The sequence below is a fragment of the Aotus nancymaae genome, unplaced genomic scaffold (assembly GCF_030222135.1).
Source record: "Aotus nancymaae isolate 86718 unplaced genomic scaffold, 86718_ANA_hifiasm-v0.15.2.pri h1tg000040l, whole genome shotgun sequence".
NCBI lineage: Eukaryota > Metazoa > Chordata > Mammalia > Primates > Aotidae > Aotus > Aotus nancymaae.
The window spans coordinates 105,485,822-105,510,212 of NW_026988454.1; the positions used below are offsets into that span (position 1 = coordinate 105,485,822).

The window sequence follows — 24,391 nt, forward strand, 5'->3', positions numbered from 1 at the left end:
TATGACAAACCAACAGCCAATATCATACTGAATGGGCAAAAACTGGAAGCATTCCCTTTGAAATCTGGCACTAGACAAGGATGTCCTCTCTCACCACTCCTATTCAATATAGTATTGGAAGTTCTAGCCAGAGCAATCAGGCAAGTAAAAGAAATAAAGGGTATTCAAATAGGAAAGGAAGAAGTCAAATTGTCTCTATTTGCAGATGACATGATTGTATATCTAGAAGACCCCATCGTCTCAGCCCAAAATCTCCTGAAACTGATAAGCAACTTCAGTAAAGTCTCAGGATACAAAATCAATGTGCAAAAATCACGAGCATTCCTATACACCAATAACAGACTTAAAGAGAGCCCAATCAAGAATGAACTGCCATTCACAATTGCTACCAAGAGAATAAAATACCTAGGAATACAACTAACAAGGAACGTAAAGGACCTCTTCAAGGAGAACTACAAACCACTGCTCAATGAAATAAGGGAGTACACAAATAGATGGAGAAACATTCCATGTTCATGGTTAGGAAGAATCAGTACCGTGAAAATGGCCATACTGCCCAAAGTAACTTACAGATTCAACGGTATCCCCATCAAGCTACCAATGACCTTCTTCACAGAACTGGAAAAAACCACATATGGAACGAAAAGAGAGCCTGCATAGCGAAGTCAATTCTAAGCAAAAAGAACAAAGCGGGAGGCATCACACTACCAAACTTGAAACTATACTACAAGGCTACAGTAATCAAAACAGCATGGTACTGGTACCAAAACAGAGATACAGACCAATGGAGCAGAACAGAGGCCTCGGAGGCAACACAACACATCTACAACCATCTGATCTTTGACAAACCTGACAAAAACAAGCAATGGGGAAAGGATTCCCTGTTTACTAAATGGTGTTGGGAAAACTGGCTAGCCATGTGCAGAAAGCAGAAACTGGACCCCTTCCTGACACCTTACACTAAAATTAACTCCAGATGGATTAAAGACTTAAACATAAGACCTAACACCATAAAAACCCTAGAAGAAAATCTAGGTAAAACCATTCAGGACATAGGAGTAGGAAAGGACCTCATGACTAAAACACCAAAAGCATTAGCAACAAAAGCCAAAATAGACAAATGGGACCTAATCAAACTCCACAGCTTCTGCACAGCAAAAGAAACAGTCATTAGAGTGAATCGGCAACCAACAGAATGGGAAAAAAATTTTGCAGTCTACCCATCTGACAAAGGGCTGATATCCAGAATCTACAAAGAACTAAAACAGATTTACAAGAAAAAACAAAACAAGCCCATTCAAAAGTGGGTGAAGGATATGAACAGACACTTTACAAAAGAAGACATACATGAGGCCAACAAACATATGAAAAAATGCTCATCATCACTGGTCATTAGGGAAATGCAAATCAAAACTACATTGAGATACCATCTTGTGCCAGTTAGAATGGCGATCATTAAAAAATCTGGAGACAACAGATGCTGGAGAGGATGTGGAGAAATAGGAACACTTTTACACTGTTGGTGGGAGTGTAAATTAGTTCAACCATTGTGGAAGACAGTGTGGCGATTCCTCAAGGACCTAGAAATAGAAATTCATTTGACCCAGTAATCCCATTACTGGGTATATATCCAAAGGATTATAAATCATTCTACTATAAGGACACAAGGACATAAATTTTCACTGCAGCACTGTTTACGATAGCAAAGACCTGGAACCAACCCAAATGCCCATCGATGATAGACTGGACAGGGAAAATGTGGCACATATACACCATGGAATATTATGCAGCCATCAAAAACGATGAGTTCGTGTCCTTTGTAGGGACATAGATGAACCTGGAAACCATCATTCTCAGCAAACTGACACAAGAACAGAAAATCAAACACCGCATGTTCTCACTCATAGGTGGGTGTTGAACAATGAGAACACACGGACACAGGGAGGGGAGCATCACACACTGCGGTCTGTCAGGGGAAACAGGGGAGGGACAGCGGGGGGTGGGGAGTTGGGGAGAGATAGCATGGGGAGAAATGCCAGATATAGGTGATGGGGAGGAAGGCAGCAAATCACACTGCCATGTGTGTACCTATGCAACAATCTTGCATGTTCTTCACATGTACCCCCAAACCTAAAATGCAATTAAAAAAAAAAGAAAAAAAATCAGGTGGACATACTTGTATGGGTCTATTTCTGGGTTTTGTATTGTGTTTATCTTATCTCTATGTCTATATCCCCACAATACCACACAGTCTTGAGTACTGTAGCTATATGATGTCTTGAAATTGGGTAGATTGATTATTCCTACTATATTCTTCTCTTTAAAAATTGTTTCAGGCCAAGCTCACTGGAAAATCATCACATTGTACACTTACAACTCATATTTCTTGTATGTGTATTTCAAGTAAAAATTTGTAATAAAGCAGCTTTAAATAGACATATGCACTCACCTTTAAGATACATTCTTACCAAAAAGAAGCAAAGTTCAGAAGTGTATATAAAATCTTACCATTTGTGAAAAATTTATGTATATAGTTATATATATAATATATACAATCTGGAAATATACATAGGAAAGTGATAGGAGTGGTTTTCTCTGGTGAGTGTCTGGGGTAAAGATGAGGGACAAACTATTTTTCAATGTGTAACCATTTGGATTTTTTACTTTATTTTTAAAGACAGGGTCTCACTCTACTACCCAGGCTGGAATGCAGTGGTGCCATCAGAGGTCACTGTAACTCCAAACTCCTAGGCTCAAGTGATCCTCCCACCTCAGCCTCCTGAGTAGCTGGGGCTATAGGCACGTGCTACCAAACCCACCTAATTAAAAAAAAAAAAAAGATTTCCTCGAGACAGGGTCTTGCTATGTTGCCCAGGCTGATCTAGCATTCCTGGCCTCAAGAGATCCTGCTGCCTCCATCTCCCAAAGTTCTGGGACTGCAATCATGAGCCACCATGCCTGGCCTACATTTTTAAAATACTTCACTATGTGCATGTATTACCCATTCAAAATTAATTAATTAAAATAATTACTTTTTATTAGCCAGCTGGGAGCCAAGATAATTTTATCATTACATAAAAATTACTCTGAATTACTCATGGGTGTTATACTCAGATCCTATAACATACCTTATTTATTCTTTAGATTTAGTTACATTAAACAGGTTTATTGCATAACTGAGTCTAAGATGACCAGAAGCAGCAGATTAGCAGATAGGGGAGATTTACTGGAAGCAAGTATACTCAAAGTTGCAGGAAAAGATAACAGCTGGAAAATGCAGGGTAGAAAACAAATATTTCAAACAGAGAAGTAATACAGTCAGGACTGTTTGGTATAGGAGCAAACAGTCCCACCTATTCAGTAACTTTTGAATTTATGATACAGCAATCACTTTTCACAAGTTCAGCTTAATTCATACTAACAGAATAAAATAATGCCAAGTAGATTTTTTTAAATCATGGGGTACAGTCTCCACACTAGTGTGATCATAAAATGGAATCATGTAGAAAACAAATGAACCTGAAAGTGGTACCAGGAATTTGTGCCACATAATTCCAGATACAGAATCTCTTCTGTTTCCTTTCCTCTTCTTTTTGCCTCTGGATCCTGCCACTTTTAAATCCAAGTGTCCATTTTTTTTTCCCTCTGAGGATAGAGCTTGATTGTCTACCACAAAGGTCCCAGATATTAGAATCTCAAATAACTGTTTTCTTTTCATGAGTGTATTATGAGAGTTGTATGTGTGAGAGAAATTGTGTGTGTACTTCCTGGGACATTCTAGCTTAAAGCAGCAAAAGCAAAACACAAGTCAGTGGGAAACTTGTTTAAAGACTGTCTTATATGCAGTCAACAAGTATCAGACATAACAACCCTAAAGGCATTCCTATTCAAGTGAAGGATAAAATAAACATATATATAACCACTACTTCTGAAGTCCACTATTTCTGAAGTAATAAGCAATGCTATGAGATAAGAAAAAGAATACTAGTCATAAATATTAGAAAGAGAAAGTAAAATGATCATTATTTGAAAAAGAAACTTTTCCCCCTACCCAAAAAACCTACTTGAATCAAAAAAGTAATTTGGACACTTAAAAAGAAATACATAAATATATTTTTTTCTATAAAGCAATAGTCAAAAATAAAAATAAAATAATGTCCCATTTATAGTAGCAATACATAAAATATGAACATATAAAATACATAGAAATTAAATTAGTATGTAGGGCCTACATGAAAAAAATGCAAATATTCACTAAGGAGAAAGAAAAAGTATATGTTAAGCTGACCTTGTTCTTGGATTGAAAAAATAAGTTTTATAAATATATAACTTCTCCCGAGATTTGAAAATTACTTAAGTATAATTGTAATCAAAATCTTAAGAGTATATTAAGGGTGAAGGAGATTACAGAAAACCAGTCAAAATGACTGTAAAACTCTTCTGGACTAAGGTATGAAAACAGTCAAAATATTCTTGAAAAAGAATACTGAATAATGATTAACTATCAGATGTTATAATTTATTACAAATTTCTAACAATTAAGACACTGTAATGGCAGGATTAAAGCATGAATTTATTTCATTTCTCTCAATTTTTTATTTTGCTAAAGTTAATACAAATAAATTAGTAATTCCACAAAAGCAGCAGTAGAGATTTTTATTGGCATCACTACCCAGGTAGTTAATATGACCAGGACTGTCTGGGATATTGAGAAATTGTATAATACTAATAACTACCATTTATAGAATGATTACTCCATGCCAGGTGCTATGCTATGCATATTACATATATAAATTCGTTTAATCTATACAACAGCTTTGTAAGGTATTATGTAGTATTATCTCCATTAGACAGCTGAGGAAGTTTGGGAGACAAAAGTAGGTGGAGAAGTAGTTAATTTATTTCAGAGGGCAAAGGCAACAAACGAGTCTGCCCCAGGGAATCCAGGAAGGACTCAGAACTATGACACCACATGCAATGAATGATGAAGGTAAGGTGCCACTTAACAAAAAGGTTGAAAAACTGCACACACACATCTCCACATATCTACTCACAAGACATTCTCTGCATTAAGTTCAAAGAATTCACCCACGGCCCAGGATGTCATGTGCAGTTGTGAGCATGAGTGACAGCTGAAAACAGAATTCATTATAAGTCTATTTTTAACAGTTCCAGCCCCCTTTTGTCTGTCCTCTGTGCAAACATTATCAGCCAGGAGAACCAAGGAAACCTGTGGAGAACCACTTAGCATAAACTATAAGACGCAGTATCAGACTGATACGTAGCTATCCCAACAAAACAAATGCCCTTCTACCCAGTGACTCCCAGTGAAGCTACCCAGTAACAGGTTAAATATGAAAGAACATCCAAGAATAAAAGAGAAAGGTGTCAGAGAGGAAAGCAAATTTCAGATAATAAGAGAAAGAGATCTTAGATGAAACAAATAATGCCCAGAAAATAATAGTTTTTAATAAAATTATTATTCTCAGAGGATAAATCAAAGGCTTCCAGAGATAAGCATAGTATTAAAGGAAACAATCAGAAAACAAGTAACAGCTCATTTTATTTTTTTTAAGATAGGAGTCTCAATGTTGCCCACAGGCTGGAGCTGGAGTACAGTGTCGCGATCTTGGCTCACCGCAACCTCCACCTCCTGGGTTCAAGCAATTCTCCCACTTCAGCCTCCTTAGTAGCTGAGATTACAGGCGTGCACCACCACCCCTGGCTTTTTTTTTTTTTTTTGAGACAGGGTTTCACCATTTTGGCCAGGCTGGTATTGAACTCCTGACCTCAACTGATACACCCACCTCGGCCTCCCGAAGTGTTGAGATTACAGGTGTGAGCCACCATACCCAGCCAGAAATTAGAATTTAATAGCTACAATTTTAAAAAGCTGGAAGTTAAACATTCAAGGAAATTTACCAGTAACTGAAAAAAGAAATATGCATGGATTTTCACGGTAGAGAAAAGATAAGACATGTATTCAATCCATAACTGAATTCCCAGAATAACTGAAATTCAAAGATGAAAACTAGGGAGGAGAAAATCATGTAGAAACTACATAAAAATAAAATTTCTCGCCAGGCGCGGTGGCTCACGCCTGTAATCCCAGCACTTTGGGAGGCCGAGGCGGGTGGATCACGAGGTCAAGAGATCGAGACCATCCTGGTCAACATGGTGAAACCCCGTCTCTACTAAAAATACAAAAAATTAGCTGGGCATGGTGGCGTGTGCCTGTAATCCCAGCTACTCAGGAGGCTGAGGCAGGAGAATTGCCTGAACCCAGGAGGCGGAGGTTGCGGTGAGTCGAGATCGCGCCATTGCACTCCAGCCTGGGTAACAAGAGCGAAACTCCGTCTCAAAAAATAAAAATAAAATAAAATAAATAAAATAAAATTTCTCTGAATCGAAGAATACAGGTATTCAGTTTGAAAAGGTCCATTATGTACTTAGCACAATGAATGAAAAAGATGCACAACCAGCCTGGGCAATGTAGTCAGACTCTGTCTCTACCAAAAAATAAAATATTAGTCAAGTGTGGCAGTGTGAGCATTTTCATCAAATTCTAGTATATCAGATTAAAACATTGAAACAGCCTCAAGGAGTATGGAGAGACAGCTTCTGAATAAAATGAGAATCAGAGTTGCATTAGGCTTCTGATTACCAACACTGGATACACCTCTTTGTTATGAGCACATTGGTAGGTAGCCTTACACTTTCTCCCCCTCTGAGATAGCAAACAATGCAATAAAGAAAAATTAGGAACAAAATATAGAAGATTTTAAAAAATTGCCCCATTTTTTTCAGCAAGTAGGTCACATAAATTCTGCAGTCAAAAGGAAAAGCAATTAAAATTAAGAAAGCGCAAAGAGAATATCAAAGTCTCTTATGAATAGCAAATCTGAGAGCATCAGCAAAACGATACTTCCAGAAAAGGAGGAACTTACCAAGAAATCCAAAATCTTCAACCTAAAAACCTAACAATTGAGTGAGCACAGAGCTGTGGAAGCTGAGTTTCACCAGGAGTCACGAGGATGGAATGCAGAGAGACAAGCACAGAGAATAGAGGGCTCTTAGCAGTACATCTCAGAAAGGTCCAGCAAAAACATACTCCCTGAGGTGCAAGGCTCACATGAAGCTGCAGGTGCTGAAGGGCCTGGGGAGTGCAGGGCTGGTGACAGAAGCTCTTCCAGATTCATCTCAGATCAAAGAACCAGAGAGAGCAGGGATACACACAAAAAAATTTCCCAGAAAAGCCACACCTGTCAGAATGAGTGGTCTCTATGATAATAAAGAGAAGGCCTTTGGAACATTTATAAAGCCTGGAAGAAAACTCCAGGGCCTCCCACCATCCAGGAATCCATTTTCAAACTGTTGGCCCAGGAAACTGCATGCCACTAAAATATATGTTCAAGAAATGCTATGGCACAGCATCAATATAAAGATTTTATAAGAAAAATTGTGAGAAAGCTGCAAAATTGACAAATACATGAGAAACATTCACAAGAAAAGTGTTGTTATAGAACAGATGAAAATGCTGACCATACATCTACCACGGAGTAAAATTCTTAATGAAATGTTCACAGGCACACACCACCACACCTGGCTAATTTTTTGTATTTTAGTAGAGACTGTTTCGCCATGTTGCCCAGGCTCCTGAGCTCACGTAATCCACCCGCCCTGGCCTTCCGAAGTGCTAGGATTACAGATATGAGCCACCGCGCCCTGCCATAGAAATATTTTTACCATAATAAGTTAAGACTACTGTCTCTTTCCATTTCACCTGCACCTTCTGTGTACTTTCCCTTCCTGTTGTAACCATGTAGTGACAGTAGACATTTCTGAGATCTTGTTAATGAGGGACTGGGATATATTTGTGTACTCTGAAATCTCTTCTATGTGTAAACTATTGCTGTCCATCTCAGTTGGGAAGTCTTCTAAGAATACTTTGGTCAATTGAAACAATATTTAAGAGCAGTCACTTCACAAAACATTGAAATGCCCTGAAATCTTGTAGTTCAGATGTGACTCTTAAAAGAAGTTTCCGGGCCGGGCGCCGTGACTTACACCTGTAATCCCAGCACTTTGGGAGGCCAAGGTGGGCAGATCATGAGGTCAAAATATCAAGACCATCCTGGCCAACATGGTGAAATCCCATGTCTACTAAAAAATACAAAAGGCCGGGCGCAGTGGCTCACGCCTGTAATCCCAGCACTTTGGGAGGCCGAGGCGGGTTAATCACGAGGTCAAGTGATCGAGACCATCCTGGCCAACATGGTGAAACCCCATCTTACTAAAAATACAAAAAAATTAGCTGGGCGTGGTGGTGCACGCCAGTAGTCCCAGCTACTCGGGAGGCTGAGGCAGGAGAATTGCTTGAACCCGGGAGGCAGAGGTTGCAGCGAGCCAAGGTCACACCACTGCACTCCAGCCTGGCGCCTGGCAACAGAGCGAGACGCTGTCTTAAAAAAAAAAAAAAAAAAAGAAGTTTCCCCACATATGATAATAATCCTAAAAAATTACATTAGTCATAGTTGAGAATTTGAAAGAAACCTATATAAACTGTCAAAAGTAAAAAAGCAAATTTCCATTAACTAAGCTAGAGGATACTCTAAATTATCCTTCTATTCCTCTATAGAAAATGACATTACAGAACTGTCAAATGGAGATAATCAATGCATATATAACCAAAAGAAAACTCGGGGCCAGGCACAGAGGCTCACCCCTGTAATCCTAGAACTTGGGGAGGCCAAGGTAGGTGGATTCCTAGAGCTCAGGAGTTCCAGACTAGCCTGGGGCAACATGGCGAAACCCTGTCTCCACAAAAACATACAAAAATTGGCCCAATGTGGTGGCACGTGCCTGTGGTCCCAGCTACTCAGACTAAGGTGGAGGTTGCAGTAAGCTGAGATCGTGCCACTGCACTTCAGCCTGGGCAACAGAATGAGACCCTGTCTCAAAACAAACCAACCAACCAACCTAGAAAAAAAAAAGTTATAGAGCTGTAATTAATAAAAAGATCATGTCTTTTTCACATCTATATTTTGTGATAGTTAACTTCTAAATATTGTGAAGATTATAGTGATTTATTTTCTTAATCTAAACATTTCAAATGATTTCTAACGGTGTATTCACAATTCTGTGGGATTATTTTTCTTAGAATGTGCCAAATTCAGTAATCAACAGGGCCCATAAAACCTGAAACCAGGCTAGGTGTGGTGGCTCATGCCTGTAATAGCAGCATTTGGGGAGGCTGAGGTAGGATGATCACTTGAGCCTAGGAGTTCGAGACCAGCCTGGGCAACAGAAGAAGACCCCTGTCTCTACAAATAATTTTAAAATTAGCTGGGGATGGTGGCGCATGCCTATAGTCCTAGCTACTTGGGAGGTTGAGGCAGGAGGACTGCCCATGTCTGGGAGGTCAAGGCTGCAGTGAGCCGTGACTGTGCCACTGTACTCCAGCCTGGGCAACAGAGTGAGAACTTGTCTCAATAAATAAATAAATAAATACATACATACATACATACATAAATGGAACCATCAAATATGCAATTATTATCCTTGTTGAAAGACAGATAAATTAACACTCAGAGACATTAATTAACTCTCTCAGGCCATCTTGACATTAAAAGGTGGAACATAATTTAAAATCACATTTTTCAGGCCAGGTGCAGTGGTTCATGCCTGTAAACCCAGCACTTTGGGAGGCCAAGGCAGGAGGATCACTTGATGCCAGGAGTTCAAGACAAGCCTGGGTAACATGGCAAGACCCAGTCTCTATAATAAAAATAAATAAAGAAATCAAATTTTCAGTTCCCAAAACATTCAATAGTAATTTTGGTTATCTGTTCATAACAAACTATGACCCTGGCAATTAACTAAACCTCTTGAAATATCAATTTTACTACCTACAAAACACAGAGACTCTATTAGATCATCTTTAAATTGCCCTTTCATAACCATGCCAGTGACAGCTACCTTGAGTTCAGTACCAGATGGAGGGCACAGACTCATTATAACCTTAAATTATCCTGAACAAAGTAGGGAGCCGGTAAAAGCTTTTCAGTAGAGGAAAAATAAGTTAGACTTCATAGACCAGCTAACCAACCACCCATTCCCAATTATTTCTCCCTTGCATACTTCTAATACAAAAGCTATGAAAGCTAAAAACTCACATTCCAACTTTCCCTTGCAATGAGTATGGCCATGCTGACACAGTTAAGGCCAGTGAAATATAAGTCTGCTTAGTAACGCTTCTGACAAAGCTTCTGACTTCCTGATGAATATACAGGGCTTGACCCAGCCCTTGCCACGTTGCCTTCATTGAGCATCCCTGAAATTGTGCCAGGCATCCTGCAATTATGAGAGAAAGACCTAAATCACCCCAGATAACACAACGATGACACTACTTAGCTACTCAAGCAAAGATTGTAGCCATCCCAGATTTGCTATACAAGATTATAAATCTGTTTAAGTGATTTGAGTTTCTTGTTGTCTGAATGTCTTCCCAATAATTTATATAAGAATAAATGTGTACTTTAGAATAGTTAATCCTTAGTATAAAGGATATATAATATTAACAAGGGCTAAGAATGAGGGCAGAGAGACTTGTTAAAAAGTTATTATAGGCCAGGCGCGGTGGCTCATGCCTATAATCCCAGCACTTTGGGAGGCCGAGGCGGGTGGATCACGAGGTCAAGAGATCGAGACCATCCTGGTCAACATGGTGAAACCCCGTCTCTACTAAAAATCCAAAAAAAAAAATTAGCTGGGCATGGTGGCGCACACCTGTAGTCCCAGTTACTCGGGAGGCTGAGGCAGGAGAATTGCTTGAACCCAGGAGATGGAGGTTGTGGTGAGCCGAGATCGCACCACTGCACTCCAGTCTGGGTAACAAGAGCGAAACTCCGTCTCAAAAAAAAAAAAAAAAAAAAGTTATTATATTACTCTAAGCAAGAAAAATGGCAACTTGAACCAAGATAACTACAGGAAGAGAGATGGAAGACACAAGGCAAGGTAGATGAAGAAAAGGTTTCAAATATCTTTGACATCTCTAGTTTGAGCATCAAGGCAAATGGTTGGACCATTTCTCAAAACATGTATGATGAGAGATGAATAAATTCAACTTTGGACCTATTCATTTTAAGATGCCTATGGAACAACAATGTAAAACTGAAGAAAAGACAGTTCACCATGGATCCTGAAGTCAAAAGTAAGGTCTAGATTGCTGAAACTTGGTTTTAAGAGTAACTATCATATAGGGTAGTGCTATCTAATACAACTATACTGCACCACATATGTAATTCTAAAATAGAAATACAGTGATAAATCACAGGTGACAAAGTAGACTCAAATATTCAAATTGTTCCAAACATAATTATCAGTTTCTTTTATTTTTCATATACACACTGAAAAAAAATCCCATTCATCTTTTTCAAAATAATTGATTTGACTTCAGACCAAAAGCATATCAGTTTGAAAACATCTGCCTAAGTTAGGTAAATTCAATAAATCTTACATAAACTCAGTTTACTGTTAACACTGAATTCAGAGTTACTGAGTATACTGAAAAACAACCCTAAATCTAATCGATAGAGCAGTTTAAAACTTTTTCTTAGTTTTTGCAGTAAATTTACATGACACTATCAAATATAATTAAAACTTCAAGCATATTGACTCAATGAATACAATTAATCTTACTGATTTTTATTTTTATAAGTTTTGATTTCAATATAAACTCTAGTACTTGTCTAGGTCAGGCACAAGTAAGCTTTTTCCTATCCTTGGAGGTTCAAATTTAGATCATTCATATGCCATGGGATATTGGGTAGAAAAATTAAACTGCCATTTTTGGTCTTTGATTATTAAATATTTCGCTAGCATTCCTGTTACTGGAAGAAAATCTTGAACTTAACAGTACAGTAAGTTTTGTAGAGCTCTTCTACAATATGACCAACTGACTGACAGGGTATGTAAGATCACTAAATTCATCTCTTAATTCTTTCCAGAATCCTGTAAGCTGGTATTGATTTGTACCATGTGTACTTACATAATGGGCACTTAACTGTACCTAACAAGTGACAATTTGTTGTAGAGACCATTTCAAAACACTGAGCAGATTTTCAAACCATATCATTTAGCGGAATGAAGAAATAACAGAAACATCAAGTTTGTTACAAAATTCTAATGAAATCTGACTTTTTTAACCTAACTTAGCTGGAGCATCATTTATTCTGGCAGAAAATAGTTTTTTTTTTCTCCTCCAGCTAAAACTGTTCTAAGTAGAGATTTTAAAACAGCTGCATGAGATGTGTGCAGTGACTCACACCTGTAATCTCAGCATTTTGGGAGGCTAAGGTGGGTGGATCATTTAAACCAGGGAGTTCAAGGCTAGCCTGGGCAATATGGGGAAACCCTGTTTCTACCAAAAATACAAAAATAAGCTGGTTATGGTCGTGTGTGCCTGTAATCCCTACTACTTGGGAAGCTGAGGTGGGAGGATGGCTTGAGGCTGGAAGCAGAGGTTGCAGTGAGCCATGATCACGCCACTACCTGGGCGACAAAGCAAGACTCTATCTCAAAAAAAAAATTAATTAAAAGTTAATTTAAAAAAAAATTTTTTAAAGCTGCATAATTTTGACTTTTTTTTTTTGAGATGGAGTCTTGCTCTGTTGCCCAGACTGGAGTACAGCAGTGTGATTTTGGCTCACTGCAACCTCCACCTCCCGGGTTCAAGCAATTCTCCTGCAAGTAGCTGGAAATACAGGTGCCTGCCACCACACGCGGCTAATTTTTGTATTTTACAAAAATACAAAAGGGTTCACTTTCTTGGTCGGGCTGGTCTTGAACCCCTGAACTCAGGTAATCCACCCCGCCTCAGCCTCCCAAAGTGCTGGGATTACAGGCGTGAGCCACCATGCCTGGCCATAAATTTGAATTATGAGGCCATGAATTGAAATTATTTCTTCAAAATTTTTAAGTCCTATGAGACACAATGTAGTGTGTTAGTTGGGTAGTTTCTCATATTACAAAACTGTTCTAAAACTACAGAAATGTACTTCTAATTTTTCAGATTTAGAATCAATCTTTAATATTGCTAGGTCCTATATTCTACAAGCAGTTGTTTGGTACTTAACTAAAGGCCTTGTACTTGTTTTTTTTTGTTGAGATGGACTCTCGGTCTGTTGCTAGGCTGGAGTGCAGTGGTGCAATCTCTGCTCACTGCAACCTCCACCTCCCAGGTTCAGGCAATTCTCCTGCCTCAGTCTCCCGAGCAGCAGGGACTACAGGCGTGTGCCACCATGCCCAGCTAATTTTCTTGTATTTTAGTAGAGATGGAGTTTCACCATGTTGGCCAGGATGGTCTCGACCTCCTGACCTCCTGATCCACTGGCCTCGGCCTCCCAAAGTGCTGGGATTACGGGCATGAGCCACTCCGCCTGGCCAAGGCCCTGTACATTTTAATAAACATCTTATTTAGGCTTGTACTCATAATTTTCTAACAATTTCTTCAACTGAAATAATTTATTTCACATTTATCCATTTAAAACTAGTTCTCAGCCAGTCATGGTGGCCCATGCCTACAATCCCAGCACTTTGGGAGGCCAAGGCAGGAGGACTGCTTGAGCCTAGGAGTTCAGTACCAACCTGGGCAACACAGCAAAACCCCATCTATACAAAAATATAGAAAAACTAGCTGGGTGTGGTGGCATGTACCTGTATTCCCAGCTACTCAGGAGGCTGAGGTGCGAGGACTGCTTGAGCCCAAGAGAAAGAGGCTGCAGCAAGTGACTACAGTCCAGTCTAGGTGACAGAGCAAGACCCTCCCTTCTCCCACCCACTCAAAAAAACCTAGTTCTTTCATGTAAGAATCTCAGATACTTTACATCTGGCCAAACTTATAACCTTAGTTCCTTCTAAAATTGTTTTTAAAATTTTTTGTTAATTCTAATTCCAGGTAACTAAATTTCATTGATTCTTTTTGGCATAAGAAATGTAATTTACCTAATTCATTTTGCACCTGCTGAAGTCTCAACTTTCCTACTTTAATTGTTTCTTAAATAACAGCTTGTTTTGCCCTGCCACAGCAAACTACAATTGCCATTGTCAAATCCGCAACATACCTTCTTTGAGTCTGTTTGTTTACTGTTCCAGTTGTTGTACTAGGTTCTGCATCTCCACTTGATTCGTTTTCAGTATGCCTTCATTTTAAATTTAAAAATTTGCTCATATTCATGTGTAAACTAGAAAAATAATTTAATCATGATTAAAATAAGTATTTTAATTGCCAGTTACAATTTATACAGGAATCACTGTAATTCCTGTTGTCTGCATAAAATATTCAGATAAACATGTTACATCAATTCATAGAAAAAATAATTTGCACTGAATCCATCTGCTGACAGCAGTATCATATCTATCAGCAGTATGTTTATATTCAATACTGGAAATGACACACAAGTTTGACAGGCACACTATACCAACCAAACCTTATGCAAGGTAACAGAGTAAAATGTATTCCTGAAAAACAATAAAGCTAAGCAAAAAAATATTTTACATTGTTTCAGTTTTTATGTTTAAGTAAAATTAAGTAAATTAAAATTTTACTTATAGTCCTACTGAGCTGATTAGCCACATGTAGCTAGTGACTACCATACTAGATAGCACAGATATGGAAATGAGAAAAGAGCCAAAAGGCTTACAGTTTTGATTCCATTTCTCTTTTATTTGATGTAACCTCCAGGACTTAGAACTTATCTGAGTCCTGTTATTTTTTCTGCATCCTTACTTAAAGTAGAACAGTACAAAATTATAAATGGTGTTTGTTCTGTACAGAACTTCATGGAATATGTATCATGACCCACTCTAGCAAACATGGGCCAATCTCTAAAAAACTATAGCTCCTAAAACCAATCTTCAAGGTTATCTCGTTAAATGCCTTTTAAACAGCAACAGGCTGATAAAAGTTTAACCGGCTTTACAAAACAAAACAAAAAAAACTTTTAAATATATATATAAAGGATGTATAGTACATAATTTACAGATGATAAAAAAACACATACAATATTCTATTGTAAGTTCCATATAGCCAATTGATTCTCATGGAAGACTTTTGTTGACTTTTGCCGAACTCTTGTATCTGTAGCCAACCTGTGGTTGCAATTTGACCAAGATTTTACAAATGGTGTTGCATCCCAATCTGCTAATTCCTTCCCCAATAAATTTATTGTCATTAAATCTGATACATGATCTATTGTTAAACTATTTCTCACCCTTGTACAAATTATGTTCATTAAATTGAAACCTCTTTCAGCTTCAGCACTATTGATTGCAATGGTGCTAACTATCTTTCTAGCTTTTTGTATAGTTGTAGGAATTGAAACATTGTTTGATTTTATATTGTTGTTTACAAATTCCCGAAAATCATTCAAATCAACTTCATATTTTAAAATTTCACACAAATGAAATAATTTTTTTTCACCAGCTATCCACGGTGAAGTTATTTCTTCATAAGGCCATGTAGAAGGTTCTAGCAAATCAAGGTAATTAAAAATACTTTCATCATGGTTTCGCTCAGATAAAAGGCGTAGATTCATGTGCTGAATTATATTGTCTAGTAAGATATTCCTAGGAAGAGCATTAAATTTATTGTTTTTATTAAATGGAATATCTTTAAACTTATCTGACTTGATTAAATCTTCAATTTGAGATTCATACTTTCCAGTACAAATTTTTAAGTTTTCCAAAGTTCTTATGGTACGTTTGATCAATTTTTGTGCTTTCTGAATATTAGTTGATCTTGACTGTAATGCAGTTGAAAGTACTGAAAATTCTTGAAGGATGTCAATCATTAAACCAAGGTCTTGTAAGAAATTAATGTTAGCTAATCTCTTTGCCAAACCAGAGTAAGAATGAGAAAAATGCAGATATAATACAGGATACGCATGCCATACAGCAGTAGCAGCTTGTAAACTACATGCTGCCCATTTTGGTCCCATAACCCGACCAATTTTAATAATTTCAGTTTCAAGTTCTTTAGCTACAGTTCCTAGAAGCTTGGTTTGATTTTTATTAGGTTGATGATAAATAGAATAAATTTTATCAAGAAATATTTTTAAATGATTAATTTGTTTTATTTCAGATATAGAATCATCAAGTGACAACTGCAATCGATGATTTAAACAGTTCCAAATGATGATTTCAGGAAAATTTTCTAACAATTTTGTAGTTATTCCAGACTTTCTTCCCAGAATTGTATTAGCACCATCAGAACAAAATGCAATTAGATTTGCTTTCAAATACTCATTTGTAAAACCACAATTATTTAAAGTAGTCAATAATGTATTGAAAATATACTCTGCTGTAGTTGACACCAATTCTTTTAAAGCAACAAATAACATAACAGGTGCAGAAGCTGACTGAATTGTGCACTGGAGATAAATCACTAGGGTGCTTTTCTTTGAAACTGTAGATGCCTCATCAATTATGATACAGATTTTGGCATTCTCTTCTATAATATTCTTAAATAGTTTCATTTTCATTTCTTTTGCAATATGTTCTGCTATTCTTGTTGCACTGTAACGTGTATTTAAACAATTTACCTCTCCATTTTTTTCCTGTAATTCCATTGCCCCCTCAATATCAGATAAAGGTCTATTATGCTTTACTAAACTGTAAACAGTATTGAAAACTTTTACAGTAGCATCAATGTTTTTATTATTTTGTTTATGTACTAAATTAGAAATTGAATCATTAGCTGATTCCTTTAACAAATCCTGAATTTTACCATGAGCTTTAGAAACATCATGTTCCCTAATTTTTTTTCGTAGAGAAGCTTGTCTAGTAGTTTTATTACTGCCATTAGGGGTTACTAAATATGCAATCCATTCCTTGGACACATGAACATGCTTTTCTGCTTTCGATCCTAAATGCCGAACTGTTGAACAATCCTTACATCCTAATTTACCTTCTTTTATTTCAAGCCATTTGTACTGTTCTGTAAACATAAATGCTTGTTTTTCATTCCAACAATCTGGAAGCACAAGATTATCTATTTCTTCCTTTGATGAACATGATGGTTTTTCTTCAATGATTGGCTGTTCAATATACTCGAAATGTGGTTCCTTTGCCTTAGACAATCCGCAATGATTTCTGCTCACTTCATTACTTTCTGTGTCTGTTTTCACCTTCTTCACTTTTAAAAAATGCAAAAAATCACCCTGTCGTTTTGACATTTTAGGGAACAGAATCTGAAAAATAATTTTATATATGTAAGTAAAATTCATAACATTTTAAGAGTTAATGTAAAAAGTTAACTTAGTGAATCTTTATCTAATTTTGGAAATAAATTTTAAACTTAAATATTTAACCTGATTTTCAGCTTGTATCTATAACATCAATATGATGTGGGTGGGCATGGTGGTTCACGCATATAATCCCAGCACTTTGGAAGGCTGAGGTGGGCAGATCATGAGGTCAGGAGTTCGAGACCAGCCTGGCCAACCCCATCTCTACTAAAAATACAAAAATTCGCCAGGTGTGGTGGCATGTACCTGTAGTCCCAGCTACTCGGGAGGCTGAGGCAGAAGAATCACTTGAATATCGGGAGGTGGAGGCTGCAGTGAGCTGAGATCACGCCACTGCACTCCAGCCTGGGAGATACAGCGAGACTCCATCTCAAAAAAAAAAAATTATTTATATAAATATATAAATATATATATATATTTATATATTTATATAAATAATTTTTTTATAAATTTACATATATATTTATATAAATGTATGTTTTTATGTATTTTTATATATTTATATATATATAAATATTTATATATATTTATAATATATATTTATATATATTTATATAAATATTTGTATATATATTTATAATATATATTTATATATACATATATTTATATATAATATACATATTTTAATATAGTCATACATATTTACATATAAATATACATACTTATATATATTTATATACATATATATATATGACTTGGTATTTCTTGAAAAATCCACTACCAGTTCTTAAAATTCTACAGCCAACAACAGTTTCACAAAATCTGACTATGAATTATTACCATCCAATTCAGCAAAAACGTTGGTCATGAGATTTGCAAATGAGTATACTATTTGCACCTCTTTTTTTTTTTTTTTTTTGAGACGGAGTTTCGCTCTTGTTACCCAGGCTGAAGTGCAATGGTGCGATCTCGGCTCACCGCAACCTCCCTCTCCTGGGTTCAGGCAATTCTCCTGCCTTAGCCTCCTGAGTAGCTGGGATTACAGGCACGCGCCACCATGCCCAGCTAATTTTTTTTATATTTTTAGTAGAAACGGGGTTTCACCATGTTGACCAGGATGGTCTCGATCTCTTGACCTCGTGATCTACCCGCCTCGGCTTCCCAAAGTGCTGGGATTACAGGCGTGAGCCACCACGCCCGGCCTATTTGCACCTCTTCATACCAAAATCTTCCCATGCTTAAGTCCCTTGTATAAAATAAGGTATTTGCACTCAACCTATGAATATCCTCCTATATATTTTAAGTCATTTCTAGATTATTTTTAATATCTAATATAATGTAAATGCCATAAAATAGTTTTTGTAATGTGTAGTTTGTTAATGTGCATTATTTTTTATTATTGTACTTATTATTTAAAAAATATTTTCCATCTGCAGTTGGCTGAATCCACAGATGTGGAACCCACAGGATATGAAAGGCTGACTGCAGTAGCAATATAAAGGGTGGATAATTTTTTCAATTACATTAATGAATAAGATGAAAGTGAAACAATACAGACATATAAAGAGTTTCACTCATTCATCAAAAACATCAACATCTTTCTGAACTAATAAAGAGTTTAGAATTTTTTTTTTTTTTGAGACAGAGTCTCACTCTGTTGCCCAGGCTATAGTGCAGTGGTGCAATCCTGGCCCACTGCAATCTCTGCCTCCCAGGTTCAAGTGATTCTCCTGCCTCAGCCTCCCAAGTAGTTGGGACTACAGGAATGCACCACCACACCCGGCTAATTTTTGTATCTTTGGAAAAGATAGGGTTTCACTATATTGGGCAGGCTGGTCTCGAACTCCTGACCTCAAGTGATCCGCCAGCCTTGGCCTCCTGAAGTGAGGGGATTACATGTGTGAGCCACCTTGCCTGGCCGAGTTTTGGAATACTGCAAACCAACTTCCTCAATTTTTTTATTTTATATAGTCTAGCAGAGACACATCATACTTTGAAATTTAATCTGCATTAACATTTTATCATTCACTTCAAGTTTAATCAACAAATAATAAATGAAACTCTGGTTTGTATTTTACTGATCATGATGGGGTATGTTCTGTCATCACGCTGCAGCAGCACACTATTATGTATTAATAGTATTTCTACCAACAGATGCAAATAACCTCAAGGGCACAGATAGTAGGAAATGATATTATTATTACCTTAAATATAATGATCATTTATGTACTTGTGTGTTTATATACTTTAATTTTTAATAACTGCTATGTTTACAATCAGCTCAGAAAATTCCTGAAAGTTTACCAATGTTTTGGTTTTTGTTTTTTTTTTTGTTTTTTTTTTTTTTTTGAGATGAAGTCTTGCTCTGTTGCTTAGGCTGAAGTGCAATGGCATGATCTCGGCTCACTGCAACCTCCACCTCCCAGGTTCAAGCAATTCTCCTGCCTCAGCCTCCCAAGTAGCTGGGATTACAGGCACATGCCACCACGCCCGGCTAATTTTTTGTACTTTTAATAAAGACGGGGTTTTGCCATGTTGGCCAAGCCGGTCTCAAACTCCTGACCTCAGGTGATCCAACTGCCTCAGCCTCCCAAAGTGCTGGGATTACAGGCATAAGCCATGGCGCCTGGCCAACAATTTGTTCTTATGATCCAGTTCAAGCCACCTCCAACACATTATTGCACTTAATAAGAAAACTGAAAAAATAGAAATATAATGTTCTTACATCACTATGATAGGTGGTAGGCTTTTCATCATCACCACAGACCAGATCAATGTATTCAAGAACAGGTCTCGATAGTCCTTCCTAAAAAGGAAGTGGGCAAATTTACAAGTCATGAACAATCATTTAAAGTAAAATTATATTTAACAATCAGTGGGAGATTTTTTTAGTTGGAATTGGCGAAGATTCCTGAGAAAATCTTGCAAGTGGCACAGAATAATTAGAAACAAAAGGGGCACGGGGCTGGGAGCAGTGGCTCACACCTTAATCCTAGCATACTGGAGGCCAAGGCAGGAGGATCACTTGAGCCCAGAAGTTCAAGACCAGCCTAGGCAACATAGTGAGATCCCAACTCTACAAAAAAAAAAAAAAAATTAGATGGGTGCAATGGCTCACACCTGTAATCCCAGCTACTTGGGAGGCTGAAGTGAGAGGATCACTTAAACCCAGGAAGTTGAGACCACAGTGAGCTATAATTATGCCATCCCATTCCAGCCTAGATGAAAAAGCAAGACAGTCTCAAAAAAGAAAAAAAGAAAAGAGGCATGGGAAAAGATTCAGAGTACATGAATATGGAATAATATTCTTGCTAGTAAAAAGGAAAAAAAAAAAGAATATGCAATAATGACAAAACCCAAAGAGCCTAAATCTATATAGAGGAATAAAACCATGTAGATTCCTTTCAAAATGGGAAATAGCACAGACATTGTATTAAAAAGATACAGGTTTCAGCTAGGCACAGTGCCAGTCTCAGCTGTTCAGGAGGCTGAGGCAGGAGGATCACTTGAGCCCAGGAGTTCAAGTCCAGCCTTGGCAACATAGTGAAAAACCCACCCCCTGGCCCTACCTCACAAAAAAAAGAAAAGATACAGATTTCATGGTACAATTTTTGTTTAACTGAAATGGTTATCAGTGATCTCTTAGATATCTGAGTTCAAAACAACAGAGTTCTTTGATAATCATGCTTTATCCTCCACATCACTATACAGCCAAACATCAAACTCTGAATCTTCTTCATCCTTTCTTACATACACACTACCCTCATCATAGACCAGGCCATAAGTGCCCTAGTCAAAAGCCTAGATTTTATTCTATAGGTCAAGGAATCAATAAATAACATCAAGATGGGAACATTATTACAGCTGTTTCAAGGTTAACCACATAGGAGAGTATGTGGGAAGAATGCAAACAAGATAATCAATCTAGACAAATGGTAATGTGGTACAAAAACAGAGCGATGGCAAAGAGAAACTAAACTTCTCTGTATGTGTACTGTATTTTAACAAAATTTACATCAAGATAAGAGCTCTTTTTGTACTTCCAAATCTTTTATCATTGCTTTCTTTCAGCATATTCTTTATTTTGGAGGCTAGGTATGCGATGAAACACAAAGAGGATTCTGTGCCACATGCAGAATGAAGGCAGGATAATCAAGATTTATATGAAAAAGTTAAGGAATCCAAAACACAATATATTAAGAAGTAACAAACTTTAAAAAAAAAATCTGAAGAACCCACAAACAGAGAACTATACCCAGCAGCATTGCATTTTTATTGGATGGTACTATAAAAAACACAGAGAAATAAGCATATTCTGGTAGAGTCCAGTACAGGTTGCGGTTACAAAGGAAAGTTGTCTCTGAACGTATGTTAAAGTAGAATTAAATTATCATTGTCTTTTACGTGGCACCGTTAAAATGCAACAGGGATGTTTTACTACGTTCTTTCTGGTACTGCAATTACACTGACAGCACGTAATTCACTTCTCCATATAAAAGCTGTCAACCTTCGATCCTCTATTTTGAACAGGGTTAAAGGGTTCTATCACACTGGATATACAAAACATTGTATGAACTGATGTAGAAAGATCTCTATATTTAAAATAAAATTTAAAGTAAGAGTTTCAAACCTCAGCTAAACACAAGCCTATATATTAACACAGAACTTAAAATATAATGATTTATTCCTCAGGATATTACACAAACCTATACCTATTTACTTTTCCAAACTTAATTTTGTAGATCCCTTCTGTATTTCTCAATGGCACATGCATCATGATTCAGACATGTGTCACTTCTATATACAGTTGCACAAAAAACTCGAGATCATCCCAATCATTCATAAATCAGACATGTGTCACTTCTACATACAGTTGCACAAAAAACTCGTGATCATCCCAATTATACCAGTTAGGAGAAACCAAAATTATTTTTCCTAAAGACCCATGAAATTCTCTTCCCAAATGTTTCTTGTTACAAAAACAGACACCATTGCTCTTCGATTTTGAGTTATATTGCTTACTCATCAAAACAGTGAAGGGAGAGTCAGCATACAACCTCCCTTGGTACCATCAATATTTATAAAGGTTCCAAATGTCAGGAACAAAATATACACACACTATTAACGTGGAAAAATGTCCAGAAAGTGACAAGGTAAAGAAATTCTACACAAAACAAGAAAAACAACGATTTGTTAACCAGACAATGTTTAGGGAGGAAATTTTAACTTAAAAAACAAGTAACTTAAAAAGTCGCCCTAAACGTACAAAAACTAAAAAACACAAAAACATTAGACACCATTAAAGAAAAATTCTACAGCTTGAATACCAAACTGTAACTACAGCATTCCAAAAGAGTTTAGGACAGAAGTATTTTCTGCCTAGCGAGCTGAGATACCACTTTACGCAGAGCTTTTCTAAAACTCCAATCATTATGGATGAAATCACCCCAAAATATATCATAAAACACTCCCTTCTGCTTCAGAAACCAATGCTTTACAAAGTGTGCTCAGAAATCCGTCTGTCCCTGCATTTGTCCGAAAATGAAGATTCCTAGGCCACACCTTGAAATTCTGATTCGGTAGGTCTGCAGTGGGGTCCAGGAATCTGCCTGTTTACATTTACTAAGGCTTAAAAACTACTGTCCCAAAGGGAAGAAACTCAGAAAAATGAAGCATGTTCCCAGTGATGTAGGATTCTGCCTATGAGCATCAATCGTACTATGCTGTAACATGATGATCTCAGAGCTCAGTGAAATCTTCAAGCTATCTGCCTTCATGTTAGCAGCACCATAACGCTAAGACTCTGGGCTCTCGCAACCCTTCCTGTTTTCTCTGTCCTTGCTCATCATTAGCAGCTCCTTCCTCCATGATGCCTTTAGAAGTTACTCTTTGCTCCATTTCAAAACAGCATCTTAGAGGCCAGCGTTTTATCTTAAGTCTACATGAAAGGAAGGGGTGAGATTAAGTGTACAACACGTTCTTTAGGCCATACTCTTTGTGATGGCTACCGGGGGTGGCTCAGATACCTCTTTTGGTAAATTTCCCAATCCTGTGCCATGCTCCATAGTGTCTAGTATGTATTAGACACTCAAACATTAGTTAAATGACCAGGTGAGGTAAAATTACATAACGGCCCACCATAGTCTTTAACTCTGGGAAAAACCCAATCATCAGTTGCTACTTACACTGACAAACTGAATGTCGTCCTCATTTTCATCCGTTGTTGACTCAGATGCCTCAGGGCCAGCTGGAGGCACAGATTCTATTATCTATAAAAACAAGCCAAAACATGCTCATCTATTCAGCCACATAATTAGAGGAAGAGAGCTTTTCCGAAAGGAACAATTAAAAACAAAGAGCTCTCGAGGAAAACGAACTGAGCACAATTTCACGCAAACCCCACTAGGAGCAGAACTCGGAGTCGGCTCTGGCCACAGCGTGTGCGGAGCTGCAGGGACCGAACGCCGAAAACGCGTTACGAGCCTCTCAGAATTCCCCTTATCAACTCCAGAAGGAGGGACGCAAGCTCACTACCGCAGGGCGATCCTGCCTTAAAACGCTCTCACTGGCCCAGCAGCGGCCACAACGAACGCCGGGGCCCGTGCGGGGGGCCGGGCGGCCATTGTTGCTGCGGGTTCCTCGCTCAGACACGCACCAGGCCCCAGAGCAGGGCTCGGCCCAAGACGCTGAAGAGGTATCGCCCGGAGGCTGCGGCGGAGCACCAGGCCTCAGACCGCAGAAAACACAAACCCTTCGCGGTTCGCCTCTGAGAACGCCAGGGCCCTCACTCGACTACTCACCTCCGACCCCGGGTCTCCCATTTCTCCGACGGCCGCGCTGACAGCACCACCGCTCCTGCTGTCCCTGCCGCCGCCGCCGCCGCCACGACTCCCCTTCCCGCCCTGCACCGCCTCGCGCTACCGGGACCCGCCCCAGAGTGAGCGCCCTCGCCACCGGCGTTAAGAGGAGAAAACTGCTTCATAGGAGGAGCGGGAGCGGCCCTCACTGGCCCGCTATCCCCCGGAGCCTCTTTCTACCATTCCCGGGCTTCCTTCCCGGCGCCGCGCAGGATGCTGGGATAGTAGTCCCGATCCTCCGCGCGACCGCCGCGCGCTGAATGAAGAATGGAAAAGGACTCTAAGCTA

At 38.2% G+C, this 24,391-nt stretch overlaps 2 protein-coding genes across 7 annotated transcripts in view; both read right to left on the reverse strand.

Annotated features, from left to right (window-relative positions):
- ZNF451 (zinc finger protein 451) overlaps positions 1-14,237 on the reverse strand; it is a 114,224-nt gene extending 99,987 nt beyond the window's left edge. For 4 of the 5 annotated variants that reach the window (XM_064360944.1, XM_064360943.1, XM_064360942.1 and 1 more), the window contains exons 1-2: positions 14,124-14,237; positions 10,176-10,353 (exon numbers count right to left, since the gene is read on the reverse strand). In XM_064360944.1, coding sequence (XP_064217014.1) covers positions 10,176-10,208 — 33 coding nt within the window. In that variant the 5' untranslated portion in view covers positions 10,209-10,353; positions 14,124-14,237. The remainder of the gene's footprint in view (positions 1-10,175; positions 10,354-14,123) is intronic. The other variant, XM_012441548.2, reaches the window with a different exon arrangement.
- A 12-nt stretch (positions 14,238-14,249) lies between these two features.
- Positions 14,250-24,140, reverse strand: KIAA1586 (KIAA1586 ortholog). Of its 2 annotated transcripts, XM_012441552.2 has the most exons (4): positions 24,047-24,140; positions 23,432-23,515; positions 19,972-20,052; positions 14,250-17,249 (listed from the first exon to the last, which is right to left on the reverse strand). In XM_012441552.2, exons 1-4 carry the CDS (start codon positions 24,065-24,067, stop codon positions 15,069-15,071), a joined length of 2,367 nt encoding a protein of 788 aa, XP_012296975.2. In that variant the 5' UTR covers positions 24,068-24,140; the 3' UTR covers positions 14,250-15,068. The 2 variants fall into 2 exon arrangements, with proteins under 2 accessions (XP_012296975.2, XP_012296976.2); XM_012441553.2 differs by lacking the exon at positions 19,972-20,052.
- Positions 24,141-24,391: the final 251 nt, after the last annotated feature.

Excerpts from the sequence above, each read along its gene's own strand:
- KIAA1586 (XM_012441552.2), bottom strand. The coding sequence starts at position 24,067 with ATGGGAGACCCGGGGTCGGAG. Across the intron at positions 20,053-23,431 it reads ACGACATTCAGTTTGTCAGT|GAAGGACTATCGAGACCTGT; the intron begins GTAAGTAGCAAC and ends CTTCCTTTTTAG. Across the intron at positions 17,250-19,971 it reads CTACCACCTATCATAGTGAT|ATTCTGTTCCCTAAAATGTC; the intron begins GTAAGAACATTA and ends ATTATTTTTCAG.